At 41.9% G+C, this 21,344-nt stretch overlaps 2 protein-coding genes across 2 annotated transcripts; one reads left to right on the forward strand and one right to left on the reverse strand.

The window, feature by feature from the left end:
* Nucleotides 1–1,323: 1,323 nt before the first annotated feature.
* glsl (glutaminase like) lies at nucleotides 1,324–14,316 on the reverse strand. Its single transcript, XM_030053567.1, has 21 exons — nucleotides 13,492–14,316; nucleotides 12,346–12,446; nucleotides 11,126–11,175; nucleotides 10,227–10,293; nucleotides 9,088–9,223; nucleotides 8,932–8,998; nucleotides 8,736–8,848; nucleotides 7,986–8,115; nucleotides 7,455–7,522; nucleotides 6,636–6,799; nucleotides 5,716–5,774; nucleotides 5,578–5,622; nucleotides 5,443–5,501; nucleotides 5,068–5,134; nucleotides 4,937–4,987; nucleotides 4,529–4,705; nucleotides 3,672–3,803; nucleotides 3,153–3,245; nucleotides 3,002–3,063; nucleotides 2,508–2,648; nucleotides 1,324–1,860 (listed from the first exon to the last, which is right to left on the reverse strand). The coding sequence occupies exons 1-21, from the start codon at nucleotides 13,536–13,538 to the stop codon at nucleotides 1,773–1,775; spliced, it is 1,917 nt and encodes a 638-aa protein (XP_029909427.1). The 5' UTR covers nucleotides 13,539–14,316; the 3' UTR covers nucleotides 1,324–1,772.
* Nucleotides 14,317–15,031: 715 nt separating this feature from the next.
* c6h15orf40 (chromosome 6 C15orf40 homolog) lies at nucleotides 15,032–19,745 on the forward strand. Its single transcript, XM_030052714.1, has 5 exons — nucleotides 15,032–15,298; nucleotides 15,742–15,871; nucleotides 17,989–18,116; nucleotides 18,212–18,324; nucleotides 18,474–19,745. Exons 1-4 carry the CDS (start codon nucleotides 15,092–15,094, stop codon nucleotides 18,299–18,301), a joined length of 555 nt encoding a protein of 184 aa, XP_029908574.1. The 5' UTR covers nucleotides 15,032–15,091; the 3' UTR covers nucleotides 18,302–18,324; nucleotides 18,474–19,745.
* The last annotated feature ends 1,599 nt before the right edge of the window (nucleotides 19,746–21,344 follow it).

Below are 21,344 nucleotides of genomic sequence, written 5' to 3' on the forward strand. Positions count from 1 at the left end.
CTCAAACATGCTGTTGCTGTGGCAACAAATTAGACAAAACCTTAAACTTGCTTTGAAGAACCGCAGATTAGCTAGATTCTGTCAAACCGCCAACAAACTAATCCAGCTAACTCAGTTATCCATGTACAAAGAACAGGGCCCGGCACGGCAGTCTGTGTTTGCCAGCATTTGGCTTGTGGTAACTTCCCTCCCTGCTGTTTTCTGTGGCAGACAGATATACAGACAAGTGGCAAATTAAGATAATGTGTCTTAGTCAGATGTTAGGCCACTGCAAACCAGCAGAACAGCTACAATGAGCCTATGAATAGCTTGTCCAAGTCTCTGGAGGAGGCTTGCACTATAGATACAACACCATTCTTCCAAAAGATTCTGTACATAGAGACGGATATCATAGCAGGACTGCAGTGCATAAAGGCTGCAGTGCATAAAGCCCTGCACTGAACAAAAAAAAAAGATGGCAAATGAAATACATGAAAGGAGAATCAGATGGAGTGAATGACACGAACGGAAAAAGCCTTGGAGGCTTAGTAGCCTGTGACAGGTTCGAAAGATCAAACAGATGAAAAAAAGTGGGAGATCTACTGCCGGAATTACATGTATAAGGTGATTAGTTTACAGTTTAACGTACACTAAAAATGTAAAACGACACCAGTATCACATATGAAAAAACTTGTACAAGATACAGACAACTGCAAACAAAAGCACAGAGGTCTATGGCAAATTTGACTTAATAATACGAAAGGGTTATTATAAGGTAATTATCAACCTCCAGACATATGTGGGGAATGTATGGGTGAGTGTGACTGGCTGGTTACAGATGATAGTGAATGAGTGGAAGACAGAAAGAAAGAGAAACAACAAGAGAGAGGCAGAGGGCGCGAAACACCCGCAGGCAGTCTGATGAATAAGGGTGGAGCTTAATGTATTTCATGTCAGAGAGAGATTTATCTGTATGCAAACTTATTATATACCTACTCTGCATTTTGTCAACCTTTTATTTGCAGCTTCAGTGCAAAAACAACATTGGAAATCCCACTGAAAATTATTCTGGCTTCAACAGGTTACCTTTCCGTTCTCAATGAGGACTTAGTCAATTTCATGCACAAAATACCATCAAACTTTCAAAACCATGCAGACAGCTCCCACAGCTGAGTACAGCAGATACTTCATGTGTTAAGCAGAGGATTTGGTCAGGTATTGCACACTACTGCATTGATCCTGAGGATATTTTATTTACTTTACCGATGCTTGTTAAACAACATAATACCTCTGGTTTTCCATGCACTCTCTTGAAAGAAACAGTTACACACAACAGAAATATGGAGAAAAGTGTTTTACTTCATCATATTCTACAGTCATGAGATCCATTTTTTTTTTTAATTTCATAAAATATTAATGGAAATAAAAATCCAGTGCTGCAATACAATAGCACTGACAGAGCCTACTCAACATTAAAAAACACAAACATAAACGAACTTTTTTTCTCATCCACGTCCTCTTCATTTGGCTGCATGTCACCAGGACTGACACGTAAACCTGGCATGCATCATAGATGTTTAAGTTGGAAAATTTTCCTGTTATCAAATATCTGGATGTAATGTCATGTCATCTATATTTGGCCAGATATCTCCTAGAAAAAACAAACAATTCCATGGATCCATGAATGCCAGGTTTATCGCTGTTTTGAGGAGTGTTTCAGTATTTCATGTGTAGTTTGCTGTCTTTATGCTCATAGAAATGGTTTGTGAAGGTTTTGTTAGTGGCTGAGCTGCTCACAGGGCACCCTGCTGCCCCTGCAGGAGCTGGACTGCAGCTTCCTGGTTGTGCCTCCTGGCCTCGTTCAGAGGAGAGCTCCCCCACCTGGAGGAATGACAAAACTACATCAGTCACTCTGTCAGGAAACCAATATCTGTGTGAAGGACAGTGAGGAGTGACAGGGTCATTGTAAAAGGCAGAGGAAAAAAAGAAGAGGAGTTGTGGAGTTTGTCAACAATAGCTTTTTCTGATCTGTGCCTTGGCTACTGGACCACAGGTGTGTTGTCTTGACATGACTCACCATGTGTTCATGTGTTTTTGGAAATAATACCTAAATAGCCCCTGAAACTGAGGCTCTCTTCATGGATCTTGTTTTATTTTACATATCAATAAGCTAAATAAAAAGTGAAAATAAGGCCATGGATATTATGAATATTATTACAGGAATATTATGTTACATATATTTTAGCATTGGTTGTTGCTTCATCTCAGTAATTAAGCAGAAAACACATAGAAAACTATTGTAGAAAATGAGGAAATTGGGCTCTTGAATGCAGCAGCAGGCTACACTGGGATCATGTGAAGGTCTCTTGACTGACACCAGACTAGACTGATAAACTCCACAAACTATCTGACTTGATGGGAAGCCTCAACATGGAAGAGGAAAAGCAAACCCAAAAGAAAACTCTCTGTCAGTGCTTGTCAGTACTCAGCGAGTGCCGGCCTTTAGAACAGAGCTGATTGGTCCTCACCTATCCTTGAGGGCGGGGTTTCCTCCTGCGTTCTCCAGCAGGAAGCGGATGACCTCGGTGTGACCCTCAGCGGCTGCGACATGCAGAGCCGACCTGCCATCGTAGTCGACGGCATTTACATCCACACCAGACAGGAAGTACCTGCAGAGATCCAGAGAAGAAGCGAAATGACTGGAGGTGTCCAAAAACATCAGCACCATCTATAAATCAACATTCTTTCTCATTAAAAAACTTCACTGTGAAGTTTGAACGTTGCTACGTATCGGTAATTTCATCTTGTGAATACTGTGCAGGCACATATGTTACATAATAATCTGAGATTTGAGCAATAATGCCAATGAGATCTCTTTACTAGAGTTGCAGGTGCTTTGAGGAGAGCCTCGTGAATGAACCAAGGTCTTGAAGAATGACTTATACAGAGATATATTGGACAGGTAGAAGTATATCTCAGGTGGGGAAAGCCACCCGGTGTCAGCGCAGAGCGGTTTTAGTACCTTCTCAGGGACTGAATGTCTCCTTTAAAAGCTGCCAGCAGGACATTCATGATCTGGTAGCCCTGCGGAGGGGAAGAGAGTCACACTGAGATTCATTCTGTTCCTGTGGAGGTTGAGATCATCTGCTCTGTGATCAGAATAAACAGCTAACCTCGGATTCAGCCTTCCACTGCCTGTAGGCCAAAACCTGCCTGAACGGAGTCCTGATGTCAAAGCTGTGCAGCTGAAACGTCGATATCAGCTCCTGCAAATACAAACAGACATACCGTACATCATTGTGTAGTGTCACATCCAACATCACCTACATCTATAATGTCAATCTGTGTCCTGTATGCTGATATTCATTATAAATCTATATCTATCTAAATCTGTGTTCTTCATCCTAGGTCCTATAGAATTCAACATCCTAACCCTTTTCAGTAAATTCTGGTCACTATACTTTTTCTGTTTTCTAGTGTTTGGCCTACATTCAAGCCTTAATCCTAGATCATGGGATTTACCATTTTATCTTATATCCTACATGTTACATTGCAGACTTTATCTGACATCCTACTCTTCTTTCTTCCTTGTACACTATCATCTTTGCTACAGACTAATGTTTGAGTTATTTCCAAGGTTTTGTCCTACATCCTTGTCTTTATTCTTTTATTCTTTATTCTTTAGTCTTTACCTGGCAGAAGTGGACGGCTCTCCAAGGGTTTCCAGAAGCATCTAACTCAGGAGAGAAAGCCATCAGTCCCAGAACACCAGGGACTACCGCCAGCAGGGCACCATGGCTGCTGGACATGGCTGGTATCGACGTCTACAACACACACACACACACACACACACACACACACACACACACACACACACGAACAAACAAATCTTTTTTTTTTTCTTTTTTTTTTTTAAAGTATAATCCTGCCCAAAGAGTGTCCTCTCTCCCAAATAAGAGAATATTGTTTAATGTTCTCTGCAAAGTGGAAATGCTGGATTGATTTAAATAATTTCCTGTAGTGACTCAACTGAAAAATGTATCCACAGTGACAAACGAAGGTCAAAAGAGGTTAAGGGTCAGGATCTTGGTGCAGAGATAATACTCCTTTGACCACAGAATGCTATCATGGGTTTCCACACTTTCTTCAAAATCAGATTCAAGGACTTGTAAAGGACTTTCACCTTTTTGTTTGGTAAAATTAGGTACTTCAAACTGGCATGTTTGGCAGGTAAGACATAGCATGGGCCAATTCTGCTACTACATCAACTGCATATGAGGTGTTGATCCTAAGATGGAGAGCTTGAGTATTGACCACTGTTACAAAAACAAAAAAAAACAAAAAAAACCTTTCAAGGCCATCCTTTCATTCATTTTCCAAAACTTTTCCAGCCTGGATTTACCATTCTATAATCTGGAAACTTTTATGTTTTCAGATTACAGAATGGTAAAACCAGATCCATGGGAACCCTGGAAATTACTCCTCAACAAAAATGTTGTGTGGCTGTAATTGGCCAAACACTACAGGATGAAACCATTTCTAACTGCACCTTATAGTGGAAGGCTGTGGAGTAATCCTTCATCCCGGCTACTTGCATCATGGACAGCATACTCCGCACTGCCACTGGCGACAACACCTGGTCACCTGACAAAGGGCAGAGGCCCCCATTGGCTAACGATGCAGCCATGGCAGCTCCTGATTCGCAGGTGACCTCTGTTGAGGAGCACTGTCAGACAGTAGAGACACAACAGAGACACAGTGGACACAGTCAGCATGTGCCAGATCAGAGGATGTAATTAAACTGTAATATGTAATTCATGTAAAAGACAAGTGTATCTACACATCCAGGACTGGATGTGTGCATTTCTGTATCTGTGTGAGGTTTTAGTGGGGCGAAAAAAAAGAGTCTGCACGCTCAGGATAAACAAAGCTGAAAATGGAAACAGTGTTGTCATACCTGCAGCATTAGATCCAACGCAGCGTTAATGTCAGCTTTCTCTGGAAAACACTGAAACACAGAATACAGATCAGAGCCAGCAGGAAGTGGACCAAGTCGGCCTGTCCTGACGGGAAGGACTCGACTGTTACCTTTTTCTCCTGCAGGTAGAAGGACAAGGCATGGAGTCGGACGCTGGCCTTCCTGCTGCTCTGGTAGCTGATGGTCACACACACACACACACACACACACACACACACACACACACACACACACACAGTACAATAATTTTGAGGTGGCTTGTAATTTGTCATATTTGAATTTAGGGAACCCCATTACCCTGCCATTAGGAATCATCTGGAAAACCGTTTGTTCATAGTTCACTAATTTTAGACCAATAAACCAGCCAACCAATCAGAGGGACTTTAACTACAACCCATTTTCCCGGGGGTATCACATTAGTACTGTTTTTACCTAAGTACTACTCTGTCAAAGTTTTAGTAAAGTTCCTGTAGCAGTATTTATACCTGGTGCAGTTTAAGTTGGCATGCTCCTTGTTGCACAGCCTCCGGATGACGTTCAGCACCTACAGACGATTAAACAGACTCAGTTTGTTTCTGGAGAGGATGCTGTAGTTTCTACCTGCCATCTGCCTAACTTACCGAGTCGTACTTCTCCTCCTCCTCTGCGCACAGCCGTCCTGCCAGCTGGATCAGAGGAAATGACATCACTATCAACAGGAGGTGTATGGATGAATGGATAATGGATGAATGATGGATGGATGGATGAGTGTGAGTTACCTGTAGTAAAGATGTAGTGACGATGGCTCCAGTCTCAGTCAGCGGGCTGTGAGGAATTCCTGTAAAAAGAAATGTCAGTCAGCCTGTTTGCCCTCTCTGTTTCACCGGGTCAGGGGTCAAAGGTCAGGGGTCCCACATACATACAATGGATGCATTTAACACATCAGCAGCAGGGGGGAGTAATAACAATACTCATTAAGGGGATCCTATTATTGTTACTTTTCAAAGTAATGTAACAATGCCTCTTTCAGTTAAGTGAAAAAATGAGCTTTTCAGTATCAAACTGAAGTTGGATTGACCTTGTATTCCCAAAGTTTTATGAAAAATGTTAGAAAAGGTCGGCTTCATGTGGGTGGAAAATTATTTTGTTCAGTAAAAGGACAACTAGAAAATCAGAAATCAATGCTGTTTGGTTTTCTGACCACAAGAGAGGAGAATGACTGAATCCTGACTGAAAACATGCAGACCCTTGGGCCTTGATGACACATGATTGAAAACCACTGAAGCAAAGCAGAAACATCATTTTTTAAACAAAGAGAGGACTTTGGAGCAACTTATCATTAATTTGGGGCTTTGCAGTTGCATCCCAGACCTCCCAGCAGCCATCAGTGAGGTCAGCTCACCAAGTCTCACCAAGGAGTAATTGCAAATTTTTCTTATTAACCATAACCAAAGGCTTTCCTTAACCTCATTAAAATTAGTTCAATTGCCTACACCTACCTGTGGCCTTAACCCTAACCCTTAAATAAAGTTGTTTTAGTGGTCTAAACTTAAGTCTAACCTCAATCCACACCTTAAACTGAACAGCTGAAAAAGGTGTGTCTAATCTGCATGTCAGATTTCTTGCTCATTTTACAAAAGCTGAAATCGCTTTGTGATCTTAACGCCGATCAGTGGCAGTTGACAGTATGGTTGCGAACCTGTTTTAGTGAGGCTGAATGGTGAGTCGTATTTGGAGAACTCCTCCATGCCAACGTATCTGTGGACGAAGTCAGAGCCCAGCAGGTCCACCGCCACGCCGTAGACCAGTGGCCACGACACCTCACCCAGAACCAGAGACCCTGCACAGTCACCCAGAGACAGCCTGACAGACAGACAGGACAGTCAGGCAGACAGGCAGACAGACAACAGTATGTATTCCCTTATCAAACAAAAGCTAATAATATAAGTTTAGATTGATTGGGATTTCTCAAGAGACTGGCACAGGGTTGTGAAAGCCTGCAGTCTCCAAAACACTGAATCAGGGCTCTTGTCACTATATCTGTTCAACTCAGAGACCGTTTGTTACTCACAATATGTTGGATACCAGTGATTGAATTTCCAGTGTTTTGAAAATTAGGCTAATTGGCCTAAGGGGAGAGCTAATTGTCTGTGTATCATGAACAGCAGCTTGGATGCCGCTGATGGGATTTTCACAAAACAGCTGAAAATGTATCTCATTGTTCTATTTTAGCACTTTCATTACACTCTAAGTGGGGCACCTTCGATTAGCTGTCTGTACACCATGTACACTGTGCAATATATTAGACAAAGCTCATTGATTTTGAAATGAGACACTGGGGAGTTAAGACTCTCATTGCACCATTTTATATTTAAAATGACATTTGCTAATCAAAAAACATGAGTAGACATAACATCTACTAATTGCCCAATAACAACTCATTTGCAGGGGCGACGTGCTTTTTTTTTTTTTTTGGCTTTTACCTGTTTTTACATGCCATGAAAAGAGCCAAACATACCGCTGTCCATCCACAGTGCAGATTGAGACGCCCCACTTGGCACTGTCCACACCCTCCTTTTCCTTCTCCTGATTAGACAAACACAGAGCACTGATAACAATCTTTGGGCTCATTCATCTCTGAGCAGCTTTAATTTCCATGCAGCACTGATGTTAGACTGAAGCATTTCAATTTCTCAAATGAAACAGTCATAGAAAACAGTTTCGACATTAGAAGATTGTTTTATTTATTCGTTTTATTTATGCAGGAAAGGTATTCTGAACTCCATGCTCTTTCCAGTACCACTCTGCTTCATAATCATACAGATCCATAAACCCTCACACTGGGAGCTGACCACTATAACCTCAACCTTCCACAGTCTACTAGTGAGGTTTGGTGCCTTGCTCAACAGTACAACCCAATACAACACAATGTATTATTGACAAATTTCTGCTGATATGGGAGTTCAACCCAGTATTCTTCTTGTCAGACATCCCCTCATCCAGGGGAAGAGGAAGCAATGGCTGACCTCTGACCTCCAGCAGAGCTCACCTGGACAGACGACAGCTGACGACACCTCGAAAACAACTTCTGTGTCTCTTCAGTGAAGGTAGAAAAATCTGGAATGACAAACCGGCCCTGCAGGGCTTTGAGGATGAGAGAGACGAATCCTGTGATACACCTACAGAAGGAAAAACACACCACAATATCAGAGCCAGAACCAGCAATGCAGCCACTACCCTGCCCAGATTTCCTACAGCAACCAGAGCCACAATCAATAAAACAACCATTACAACAATCAGTACAAACTACAGAGGAATCCTGTGACACACCATGACACCTGCTTCAATGGAGAATGGAGAAAGAGCTGTGTATCATCTGCATAACAATGAAAGGAGATATTCAATTTGTAAATTACTTGAGCCAGTGGAAGATTCAATATGTGAAACAGAAGGTGACCTAGAATAGAGCCCAGGGGAACTCCATGAGAAATAAGCGCAAATGAAGAGGAGGAGTTTCCACTTCACAATGAGAAGTTTCTACTGTGCTGGTAAGAGTGAAACCAGTCCAGATCTGCAAACAGTATGCTCCAGATGGTAAATCAGTATACATCTTAGAGCTATTGAAAATTTAAGTACAGCAAGTTGGCTGAATCTGCTACCTGAAAATCATCTGTCAACCTCAGAAGGGGAGACTCAGTATTGTGGGGCTTCCTAAAACCAGCTTGAAATTTCTCAACAAATAACCTTTTGCTCAGGAAAGACAACCATTTTCAGACAGAAATACAAGCTGGGTTCTGACCTGTGGAAGGAGGTTCTGTCAACTGTTCCCTCAGCGTCCTGCAGTTTCCTCAGGTGGAAGAAACATTCTCTGAGTCGGGGGTCTGATCTGTGCAGGCCAGAGCTCCAAACCGCCTGACAGGGAAGGCAAACACACTCAGAACCCTCAACAAGCCAGAACATAAACAGTAATATAAATGGAAGAAAATAGTTAGAACCTCAAAGAACTGGTTGATGTTGATTCTTCCGTCCGAAGCGAAGCTGTCAAACAACACGTCAGCGGCTCTGAAACAGCAGAGATTCAGCAGTCAGGGTGAAGGGTTTGGCTGACAGCTTCTTGGCTGTAACAAACAGTGAATTAAAGAAAGACTTACGCCCTGCGTTTAGACGGGCTCTGCTGGTGGGGGAACCAGGGATGGGCTGGGACGAAGCCTCTGTCCTCTGGTTGGACGACTGCTGTCTGGGGAAGAGGAGGCTTCAGGCAGCCATTACTGACTGACAGAGGAGCTGCTGGGTGGACAAACACATTTTATTATTATGACTATCATTTTGTTATTAATCTATAATATCTGCATCTATTATGTTATGATGACTATTGTGTTATGATAGGGGCGGTGTGGTAGAGCACAAATCAGGAGGTAGAGCAGTTGCCTAGCAATCAGAAGGTCCCTGGTTCAATCCCCGGCCCTACCAGAGAACTTGTTGGAGTGCCACTGAGCAAGACACTGAAGCCCTAGCCGTTCCTGATGGGTAGGTAAGGTTGGTGGTTTGCATGGAAACCTCCACCATCAGTGTATGAATGGGAGAATGTGAGAGCTTTGAATAGTTGGCGGACTATAAGGCACTATATGAATGCAGTACATTTACCATTTGTACTTGTTAGCCAGGAAAGTGAAGTCAATTAAGTTCACCGTGTCATTATCTTAATATTTTGTGGACATCTGAAAGACTATACACCCAATGGGAATCCCAACAGAGAACAAGTACATATGCATCCCCCACCCCACAACAACATGAGGCAATCAGTGATAAGATGCATCATTCCTCTTACTTTCACCAAATTAAACTTTCAGTGTTGTAGTTTCCTTCAGTGTTGGAAATACTGAAGGAAGTGCCCCCATCAGGCCAAGCGGTGTAATTCATTTTAAAATTATAACAGGGTGCAGGGTTAGTAAGCAGGTAGGATTTCAGTATCTCGCTCAGGGGTACTTCAGCAGGTAGGCTGAAGCTTTAACACAAGAGTGGAAGGAGGAAACCATGTAACATGGAGCACTGACAGTGGAAGTTTTCATTCCAGCTAAACACTACACCATCTGATTTCACTGATGATCAGCCAGTGAAATCACCTGGTCCAGAGCTTGACTGGGACAGAAACCAGCAGAGTGGTACTCCTGGTACATGGTTCCTGACATCCTGACATCCTGAGTGGAGGAAAAAAATGATTTCAGCTAAATAGACCAGAAAGCAGATCCATCAGGAGCTGGACCTTCTGGAGAAGACCCTCCAGCTGTACCTGCTGGTCCGGGACTCACGAGGCTGACAGGTTTGTGGTTTCTGGGCAGCGGGCGGGGAGCCGCATCCTTGGAAATGAGAAACATCATGACAGAAAGAGGAAGATGACAGACAAAGAGAGAAACATTTAATTCCACAAATTTAAAGTCACAAACTTTTAAGTCACAATGAAATGAAAAGAAGCTTCTTTATTCCTCTTGTTGACTCTAGATTGTCATGCCAAAATATACACCTTTGTATAAAAATATACACCTCATTATTATCATCATCATCATTATCGTCTATCTTTTTAACAATTCTGATGCTCCACCTGAAACTGCACTGTAAAAATTCTCCCTTTTAATAAATCATATAATCTCACATTTAATGTTAAAATCTAGTGGGGAAAAAAACTCTTCCAGTGGGATGCAACAATTCCATTTGTTTCCAGTGCTGAGCCAGTTATTTCAGGAATTTTTCTGGGAACAGGTCCTGTATAAATCTGTTGAAACAAGGCCGAATAAATCAGATCAGACCACTAGTATCAAGAAAATGACACTTGATTCAAGAAAATTCTTGGAACAAGTTGATTACTGTTGGAAACAAGTGTTATCTCATCCCACTGAGGGAATGTGTGAAGTGTGCTCTGAAGATTACTCTGCTAGTGACCTCACTGGTCTCTGGATCAATGTTTAGAATCTAAAATGAGTTATTCTCTCTGCTGCTCTGACAGGATCCTTCATGATGAAAGTGACATGTTGTGTTTGGATTAAAGACAACGAGGCTGTCTGGCCTTCTGTCAGGGATGAGAAGGCATGAGGGCAGGTTTCCTCCTCCCTCGCTCTTTCATGTTCACAGCAGAGTTTGCCTGATGAACACATCAGCGAGAAGAGAGGGAAATACAAGTTAAGGCAGGCCTACCTGGTTCTCAGCGTTCCTCTGCTGACTCTCGTCTGTCATCTGTCCATCCTCTGCCAGAGAAAAGAGCAAAAAATCAGTGTATCTGTTCCTACTTCAACAAACTCTCACTTGGTTAGAAGCTTCAGTTTCTGAGCTGTTTTGGTGTGGAGTCCAAAATTCCAACAGTAAATATAAATGGAATTTACAAAAAAACTCAAAAAATAGACTACACAGAAACTTTCTAACTGCTCTGCATTCCACCCCATGAACATAAAATAACACCACAGAATAAAAACTGATGCTGCTGGATGCATTTTGAGCCCTAGAACAAAAAATAGTGCATTTCACTAACAACACAGTCTCACTAGAGATCATGAAACTATACATTATGGGCACAAATCTGTCCAATATTATGTCAGTCAATCAATCAATCAATCAATCAATCAATCAATCAATCAATCAATAAATCAATCAGACTTTATTTATATGAAACTTTTCATCCAAATACATGCAACACACAGTAAAACAGCTGATCTATCATAACTCTCATCAATTGGCAATGAGGAAACAGCTGAGGCAGGATTATGATCAATAAGACATGGATAAAACTCAAAACAGCAAAAGAGAAGAAGTAATAAAATGAGTAAGATATGAAAAGCAGAAATAAATAAAGAAATAAATGAACAAACAAATAAATAAGTAAATAAATGAATGAATTAACTAATAAATTCCCCTGGCTGGCTGTCAATTTCATTTCCACAGATTTCCTCAGTTTCTTGCCAATTATAGACGTAATTTTCAAAATATGGACATGATGAAAACCATGTCACCTCACCATCTCACATCTCTCAACCTACAACTGTCAAAGCTGCCCTTGAGCAAGGCACTTTATCTGCAGCTGTTACTGTGGAGCAGCTGCGAGGACCAGGCAGCTCCCAGTGTGAACATGTTGAATTTTATGTGAAACAACCTTTCCCTGGGGAAAAAAAAATTAGGTTTTAAAAAAGGGGGAGGAGCCAAAGGCCACGCCCTCCAGCCAATTAGCAGCTCTGTGGCGACGACTACGGTCCAGACAGAGCAGAATCTCTTAGTTTAGCTCCTGGCACGCTCCGCCCACATGGAAATTCCTCACAAACCACTAATCACAGGGTGGTTCACATCTCTCACCCACTCAGACACACACACACACACACACACACACACACGCACACACACACACACACACACACACACACACAGACCTCTCACATCTGGGTCTTTATTGGGCTCCAGCAGTTTGTTGCCGTCCAGACCGCCGTAGCGTTTCCTCCATTTGCGTCTCAGAGATGGAGTTCTCTGGAAGCTGGAAACACAATGAGTTAAAAACAGACTCGCTCTGCTTAGCCATTCATTTCACTGTTAATTTGTCTTCTAACGAGGTAAGTAGCAGAAATGACCCATAAAAAACACACAAAAAACAAACAAACAAACAAAAACATGCAGAGCCTTGCAAAATGATTCCAGCTTTATCCACTGAGAAGCCAATAATACCTAGTAACAATACCATAAACATAACCAATTATTCAGCAGACACACTGAATATTTGCCACTATTACTACTACTAATATCATCATTCCTACTGATACTACTATCACTATTACTATTGCTAGAAATATTTCTGTTATTATCAATACTACTGCTGCTGCTAGTACTACTGCTTACGTGTTTAGTACTACTCATGCAACTATAAGTTATAAAAAAAACAACAACACAGAGTTGACAAAACAGCTGCTTGCTCAGTAAATCAGACTGATCAGGTGAATCTGATCCTTAATTAGTTTACATGGGAATTCACTTTCAGAGAGGAAGCAGAGGGTTAAATAAAGGATCAGTCTATAGGTTTAAATGTCATTAACGAGTCCCTCCTCTCTGGTTGGTGTGTTAAAAAGTGAAATGAGCTGCTGTAGTGCTTGGCTCTGATGAAAACCTGCAGACAGTTTGGTGTCTTTAACCAAACCCCAAAACAGCAGCCAGCATCAGGAACTCTAACCTGAGCTGGACCTGCACAGTTCAGGTCTGAGGGTCAAACAGAAGTGACCCAGATTAAGACAGAGCTGCCGTTACAGCCTCGGTTTTATTTTTCTCCCGTGTTTTCAGTCTCTGTTCGTGTCGTGTGGTGGAAGCCTCTGCCACGTCTCAGCCTGTCCCTCACCAGCCCAGCAGGAATGTCAAAACTGGAACATTTCCAGCTTTACGGCGGCTTCATTACACAGAATAGCCTTAGCTTTGCTGCATTGTTTAGAAATGGACCTCCCATGCAGACAGCAGAAGGTAGCAAGCAGACAAAATAAACCACAGCGTGTCTTTTTTTGGTGAAACAGGTAGTTCTGTTAAATCCTCCTCCTTACCACAGATACGAGCTGTCCTCCACCTCCTGGTTCGGGCTGTTCTCCATTGAAGATTTAAACTGTGTTACTCCAGTTACTCTCTGCAAAGGCCCTCACGTACAAGACGAAGCAGTCAGTGAGGCGACTGGCTCCCTCGGAGAGCATGTCTGCAGGCTATAAACTTTCCTTAGTGGGATGGCTTGGAGACGAGAGAAAACCAGTCAGCGCCTGCAGACACTCCCAGCTTCACCACAGAGGTCCACATCCACCACACACACCGCTGAACAAGAACCGGCAATTATCAAAGAAAAGAAAAATGTTTACAAAATGACTCAGTGTGACATCACAAAATATTAAAAGAAGACAATAAAAACTACAGAAACTATGAAAGTTACGCAAGAGATAAACAGAGGAAAGCAGAGAAAGAAAAGGATTTAATTGAAAAAAAAAAAAAAAGGGTTCCATGCAACTTAGTTATGTTGAGTTGGAGAACCATGAAATGAAAATTATGAACTGGGTCTGAGATGATAAAAACTGTCAGGTTCAATAAAAACTCAGTGAGTCCCCACACTTTCAACAATGGAATACGCCTCATTTCTCCACATAAGTCATGTTAAAAACATTTAAAATCTAAACATGTCTTATGGGTTATATTTTATGAAAAAGTGGGTGCCTGTTTATATTTTGCAAAAAGTTTGGGTGAGATTCAGTACTTTCTGCTCAGCTGTATTTTTCAATTCATTTTTCAAGTCCTCATGTATCTTTGGACACCTTATAGCATCTTTCATAGGCCGATGACCGTGAATATATATGGTGTAAAGGTATTTTAGGTACAAGAGAACAACATTATTTTAATATGATATTTTTCTACTAATATAATCTTAATTTTTACCATGGAGTTTCAAAATTATTTGCTCAAATTTGAGAATTCAAAAACCAGGGTGTTTACAGGTTTCACAGGGTTACATTTAATGCTTTGTAAGACTTCTTAATACAGATTTTAAGTAAAATTAAGACTTTTATTAGGGGGGCAAATGATTTTTTTCTCATATAAATCAGCATTTCCGGTGGGTGTAAAGGTAAATGCTGTGTTTGTGATTGAGAGTAGGGACATGATCGATACTAAGTGGGTGGTTCTGTGAAATGTTATGTTTTTCTAAGTATTGTAGGGGTTCTTTACAGTAGGTGATGTTGTAATAAATCTACCCAATTCTTTTTTTCCCCCACAGAATTTCACAGGTAAATTTTTAGGATTTTCTAGGATTTCTCTGTGCTGGTGAATAGCCTATATCAGCTAAGACTAAAGACAGACGAGTCAGTCTAAAAAGAGTGCATAGCTGGATAAATGTTCAAATTAAACTCTCATATGAAACGATTTAATTTAATGGCATTTAAGACATGGCATTTGCAAACTTGAATTTAAGACATTTCAAGACTTTTTAAGGACCTGTAGACACCACAGAGTGTATAAAAATCCTTTTTTTTTTTTTTTTTTTTTTTTTGGACACCTTGAAAACGCTGCCAACACGTTTGTCAGCTGGGCTCTTGTTTTGAAAAGCACCAGCGGAAGTCTCTTTGTTTACTTCCTGTAGCTAGCCGACAGCTAACCGCTAACTGGCAGATGCCTTGCTGGTCAGGTGTAACCTGTAGTTTCTTGAGATTAATTACACATTTTAACTTCGTCACACTAAATCCTTCATCTCCCTTCATCCCGGTGTCCGCCTGTCGTTTCGCTGTCCGGTCCCAGTCCAGGTTGTCGGTACCTGTCGGTGTTTCCTGGCGACGGGATTATTCTGTCAAACGTCAAATGCCCAAAAAAGACAAACCGGTGAGTTTACACAGTCAAATAACTAATTTAACACCTTCATAATCTCATTCCGGATTACAGCTCGCTATAACCACCAGTCTGATGCAGAGGATTAAATGGACTCGACTGGAGTTAGACAAAAATCGTGATCATATCATCATCTCGATAGGAACAATGCACAATATTAATACCTCAGACGATATGGACGATATCAAAATTAGGGCTAAGGCTAGGGTAAGACTGTGATTGGTCTGTGCTGTTAATGAATTAATTTGTGAAGTAAGTGCATTTTTTTTACGTCCAGTTGGTATTATTATGCTGTTTTGTTGCCACACTTAAAATTTCAAATAAGTGTGAACCCTCCTGTATCGTATGCTATGGCGACATTTGGATAAATAAATACGGAGGTGTGGAGTTTTGTCCCTAGCCTCGACCATAACCAGCTCTTCTGCTCCGCCGACCAGGTGAGAGGACAGGTGAGCTCGGGGCAGGAGCGGCAGGCTGAGGCGGCCGGGCCGGTGGCTCGAGACAAAAGCGGCGCGGTCACTATCACGGTGCACGTGAAGCCCGGCTCCAAACACAACGGGATCACAGGTGAGGCGCACTCCGTCCTGATGGCACCTGAGAGGAGAGGGAGGTCACCTGCCCCTCAGCCGACTGCATGCAGCTCGGCAGAAACTGTCATGAAGCCGACGTTATATTACTGATATTAGTTGGGACAGCAATATGTGCTCATAAGTCTCTTTAAATAAAAATGTCATCTTACTTTTCAAATGTTAGATATGTAAATATAAATTTGTGAATTTTTATCTCTTGCTGCTCAGCTTTCATGTGGAATTAAAGCTTTTTGAGCTTATGAGTTATACAGTACAGGCCAAAAGTTTGGACACACCTTCTCATTTTCATGACTATTAACATTGTAGATTCTAACTGAAGGAATCAAAACTATGAATGAACACATGTGGAGTTATGTACTTAACAAAAAAGGTGAAATAACTGAAAACATGTTTTATATTCTAGTTTCTTCAAAATAGCCACCCTTTGCTCTGATTACTGCTTTGCACACTCTTGGCATTCTCTCGATGAGCTTCAAGAGGTAGTCACCTGAAATGGTTTTCACTTCACAGGTGTGCCTTATCAGGGTTAATTAGTGGAATTTCTTGCTTTATCAATGGGGTTGGGACCATCAGTTGTGTTGTGCAGAAGTCAGGTTACTACACAGCCGACAGCCCTATTGGACAACTGTTAAAATTCATATTATGGCAAGAACCAATCAGCTAACTAAAGAAAAACGAGTGGCCATCATTACTTTAAGAAATGAAGGTCAGTCAGTCCGGAAAATTGCAAAAATTTTAAATGTGTCCCCAAGTGGAGTCGCAAAAACCATCAAGCGCTACAACGAAACTGGCACACATGAGGACCGACCCAGGAAAGGAAGACCAAGAGTCACCTCTGCTTCTGAGGACAAGTTCATCCGAGTCACCAGCCTCAGAAATCGCAAGTTTAACAGCAGCTCAGATCAGAGACCAGATAAATGCCACACAGAGTTCTAGCAGCAGACCCATCTCTAGAACAACTGTTAAGAGGAGACTGCGCCAATCAGGCCTTCATGGTCAAATAGCTGCTAGGAAACCACTGCTAAGGAGAGGCAACAAGCAGAAGAGATTTGTTTGGGCCAAGAAACACAAGGAATGGACATTAGACCAGTGGAAATCTGTGCTTTGGTCTGATGAGTCCAAATTTGAGATCTTTGGTTCCAACCGCCGTGTCTTTGTGAGATGCAGAAAAGGTGAACGGATGGATTCCACATGCCTGGTTCCCACTGTGAAGCCTGGAGGAGGAGGTGTGATGGTGTGGGGGTGTTTTGCTGGTGACACTGTTGGGGATTTATTCAAAATTGAAGGCACACTGAACCAGCATGGCTACCACAGCATCCTGCAGCGACATGCCATCCCATCCGGTTTGCATTTAGTTGGACGATCATTTATTTTTCAACAGGACAATGACCCCAAACACACCTCCATTTCGGGTGACTACCTCTTGAAGCTCATCGAGAGAATGCCAAGAGTGTGCAAAGCAGTAATCAGAGGAAAGGGTGGCTATTTTGAAGAAACTAGAATATAAAACATGTTTTCAGTTATTTCACCTTTTTTTGTTAAGTACATAACTCCACATGTGTTCATTCATAGTTTTGATTCCTTCAGTTAGAATCTACAATGTAAATAGTCATGAAAATAAAGAAAACGCATTGAATGAGAAGGTGTGTCCAAACTTTTGGCCTGTACTGTATATTTTATATATTTCCCTTTTTCTTTAACTTATTATGTCTATCTATCTATGTTTCTGTCTATAGTCCCCTCTGCCTTTCAGTTTTAGTTTAGTAGCATCAGTTTTAGCAGACTGTAGCCGCAGTGTGGCCTGTTTTTTGCCACACTGTGTTGTTCTCAGAGCAAACTAAGAGATGGTGTCACATGTTTGGTTTTCATCAGTCTTTTTAGGCTGCTGTGAGAATGGGATTGATTAGAAAAAGTGTATTTCCTGAAATAAGGGCCTGTGTGTGTGTGTGCGTGTGTGCGTGCGTGCGTGTGTGGTGTGGTAGAAACATTGTGTGTTAGGCTGGCCAACAGGAATGTGAGGGAAGAGAAATTATACCTCTGACAGACAGATAATTGGTAATTAGAAACCCAATTTTCCACTGGCTCCTCTTCCAGATGTTTCTGCAGAGGCGGTGGGTGTCGCCGTCGCAGCGCCTCCTACAGACGGGGAGGCGAACGCCGAGCTGGTCCGCTACCTGGCCGACGTCCTGGACCTGAAGAAGAGCCACGTCGTGCTTGACAAGGTTCCTGCTCTCTGATACAAAGCACTGAGCCACCTTAATCCTCGTCTTCACTGTTCACTCTGTTAACCTTGACTCCTTCCTCGTTGCTCTTGCAGGGCTCCAGGTCCAGAGACAAAGTCATCAGGCTGGACTCCTCCCTCAGCCCGGAGGAGGTGCTGAAGAAGCTCAGACAGGCTGCAGGCTGACAGGAGGACAGAAGAAGATGGAGGTGCAAAGTCTCTGAATCTAAATAATTCAACTTTGAAACTGGAACTTGAATCCATTTAATTTATTTGGTAAATTTTGAAAACAGAAGTAGTTATATGTGATATTTATATGAGCTGACTGAACCTCCTGGTCTGTCCCGCCTCGTGACAGGATGCATGAGGATGGAAACTCTGTCCGGGCTTCTCACCTCGACCTGTTCGGCTGCTGCAGGCACTGAGGAACGAGAACAACAGGAATGTTACCAGGGAAATGGACAGATCCACCAATCACCAGTGACCAGGAGGTCTGTACCTGGTACCACTGGGCCAGCTTAATGTTCAGGAAAGGAAGAAGTTTACATGTGATATGTTGGAAAACCTTAAGTGACTCATAAAGTATTTTTTTTGTATATTATTGAGATTAAATGAGCTGAACATTACTAATATACAGCTGTCTGATTTTATTTAATTTGCAGATTATGACCCAACTGATCAAATCTTACATTTCCCTCCTGTTACACTTTTGTATTGTCACTAGTAAGTTGAGGAAACTAAATTGGATTGATAAGTTGGATTTTGCTAAAAAGGAAAGAAATCCTTCATCATTTTCATAGTCACATAGTATCTTATTGGAAAAACAGAAGACTGAATTCATAGAACCAGGCAGTAGGTGGCACTGTAATACTATTACCTAGCACATTGGCAAAATAAAGTCATTGACAGAGGTGGTGATTTTTTTAATATTATTTTTTGTCACTGACTATCATAAAAAGCATTATTATTACTGCAGGTTTATGGTGCAAATAACCCTGATTGGTCATTAGTCAAATCCTGAAATGACTGCATTGTTGCATGTTGTTGCTTTGTGGTTTGTGTCTCTTGTTCCAGCAAATAACTGGCCAAATGTGCATGATGTGATGTCACTTCTGGATATTTCTGTCAGTGACAATGGAGTTTGGCAGCAGAAAATGTTTCAGCAACTTTAAACATCAAGCGTGTCACATTTTGACGTCATTCCTTCATATTATGAAAGGCTCTTTTCTATAATCTCCATTTGGCACCGACGTTCAACAATCACAGATACCACAAATAGACCAGGATGCAACGCAGAAACGAGAGGATGAGTTTTGAGTGAGGGGCTTTTCTTTCTTTCTTTTCTTCTTACTTTTTCAAGCCTGTAAAACCTCCAACTGCTTCTCTCTTTTGTATGTAAAACCTATATCTTCAATGGTTGTCTGTGGAAACTTAGAAAATTAATAACTGAAGAAGATGAAGAAGACATAGCAGGTTGAGGAAATGTAGTTGAACAAAAAAAAAAGTAAATTACAACATTGCATCACAGAATAAATCCTGGAATGCAGTGAAATCCAGATACGGTTATGGTTGTTGTATGGTTATATCTGACACATTTAGACAGTACATCAAAGTGCTTATGTTTATGAATGTGCACTGTTCTCTCTTAAATAAAATAAACATAAATATTTAATACTGGTATTCACACAACTATTCAACTTTTTTTTTTGTTTCTTTCTTTAATAAAACTTGAACAGAACTGCCCATTAATAATAAAAGTGCTGCTGTGCAGGGATCTGCATCAGAGTTATGATCACAATAACATCATCCCAGGTGCTGACTGGTGGCTCTAATAACCAGATCCTGTCCGTATGTTTCACTTCACTGATGGGAGCTTCATCAGTGAACATGATTTGATGCTCACCCTGCCACCCACTCACAGGCTCGCAGCATCAGTGGCGGTGGTGCACGTGAAGCTCGGTCCCCAGTGCCCTGTTTGAGCTGCTGCTGGAGAGTTGTGGGTGTAATAGCCCTGCAGCATGCCCAGAGTCGCTGGAAAAAGCTCATTACCATCAGTCATCAGCTTCACAGTATCAGAGGATTGCAGTGAATTAGTGGCGCAATAATGAGCCTGGTCACTCCTGCTTAAACCAAGAGGGAAACAGCCTTCAAAGAGTGAGGAGTTCTGGTGGATCATCACAATCTGAGCTGACATCAAAGCCTGGACAGATAATGACTCCATATCAAACTTCCCCCGGTTTGTCTGAAGCTTCGCTCTAAAACTGCAGACTTTAAAGACCGGGCCAAATTACACGCGAGTTGCAAACACACCACAGTTTTTTGGCTTGTCAGGGACTACTAAGCCAAAATGTGAAAGTTTTTCCAGTTATATTTTTAGTGTCGTTTAGACCATAACAGAAGAAATTACTTCGGTGCAGGCGGAAGGGAATTTGTTTTCAAGAATGACCAAATCATATGTCTACTTTTAGTCATGGTGGTTTCTTCTGCCAGCAGAGGAAGAAAGTGTTTTTGTTTGTCATTCGATAGCTCCTCCAGTCCCAGACAGAGCAGCACAGTAAGCCTGGATCAGCAGGTTTATGGTTGCTGGTGAATCCTGTCTGGACGTTGAACCTCCTGTCAGGATGAAGGATGTTCAGGCGCTGTGTTAAGCTGCTGGTGACAAGCCTGGAAAATTTGGAGATCTCCGCGGTCCCATGAAGGGTGTGAGGCAGTCTCAGTTTTGCAAGAGTAGGGACGGTGTGACCTTCCACCTCCTCTAATGCATCTTCTAATGTGCATTTAACCAAGCAACTGAAAAACATATGTCAGCCCTTGAACCCATCAGAACAAGGTGTATCATCCCTGCAAGTTTTGTAAAAATGTGATCAGCAGTTGCAATTAAAAGATAACAAGTAATTTGCCGGCTGTCCAGACACTGATAAGACACTTTTTGCTTTCTAACAGGCTGGAAGTGTCACAATCTGGTCAGTGGAGGAAGCTAATGGAGGTGATCTGGGTTTGATTGAGCCGGGTTTCTCAAAGCATTGGTGATCAGAGGGAAACTGAGAAGATGAAGTGATGAATCTGTGACTCTCAGTCTTGTATTCTCTTGCCTGTTAACCTCTGCACTGACCTCCGATTCACACAGTGAGCAACACAATTACCAACCAGCAGAGATTTGCTCATTTCCTACAGAACTGAGTGACCAGGAAAACTCAGCTGATGCCTCGATGCTCAACAAGCTTGTCAG

The sequence above is a fragment of the Myripristis murdjan genome, chromosome 6 (genome assembly GCF_902150065.1).
Source record: "Myripristis murdjan chromosome 6, fMyrMur1.1, whole genome shotgun sequence".
In the NCBI taxonomy this organism is placed as follows: Eukaryota; Metazoa; Chordata; class Actinopteri; order Holocentriformes; family Holocentridae; genus Myripristis; species Myripristis murdjan.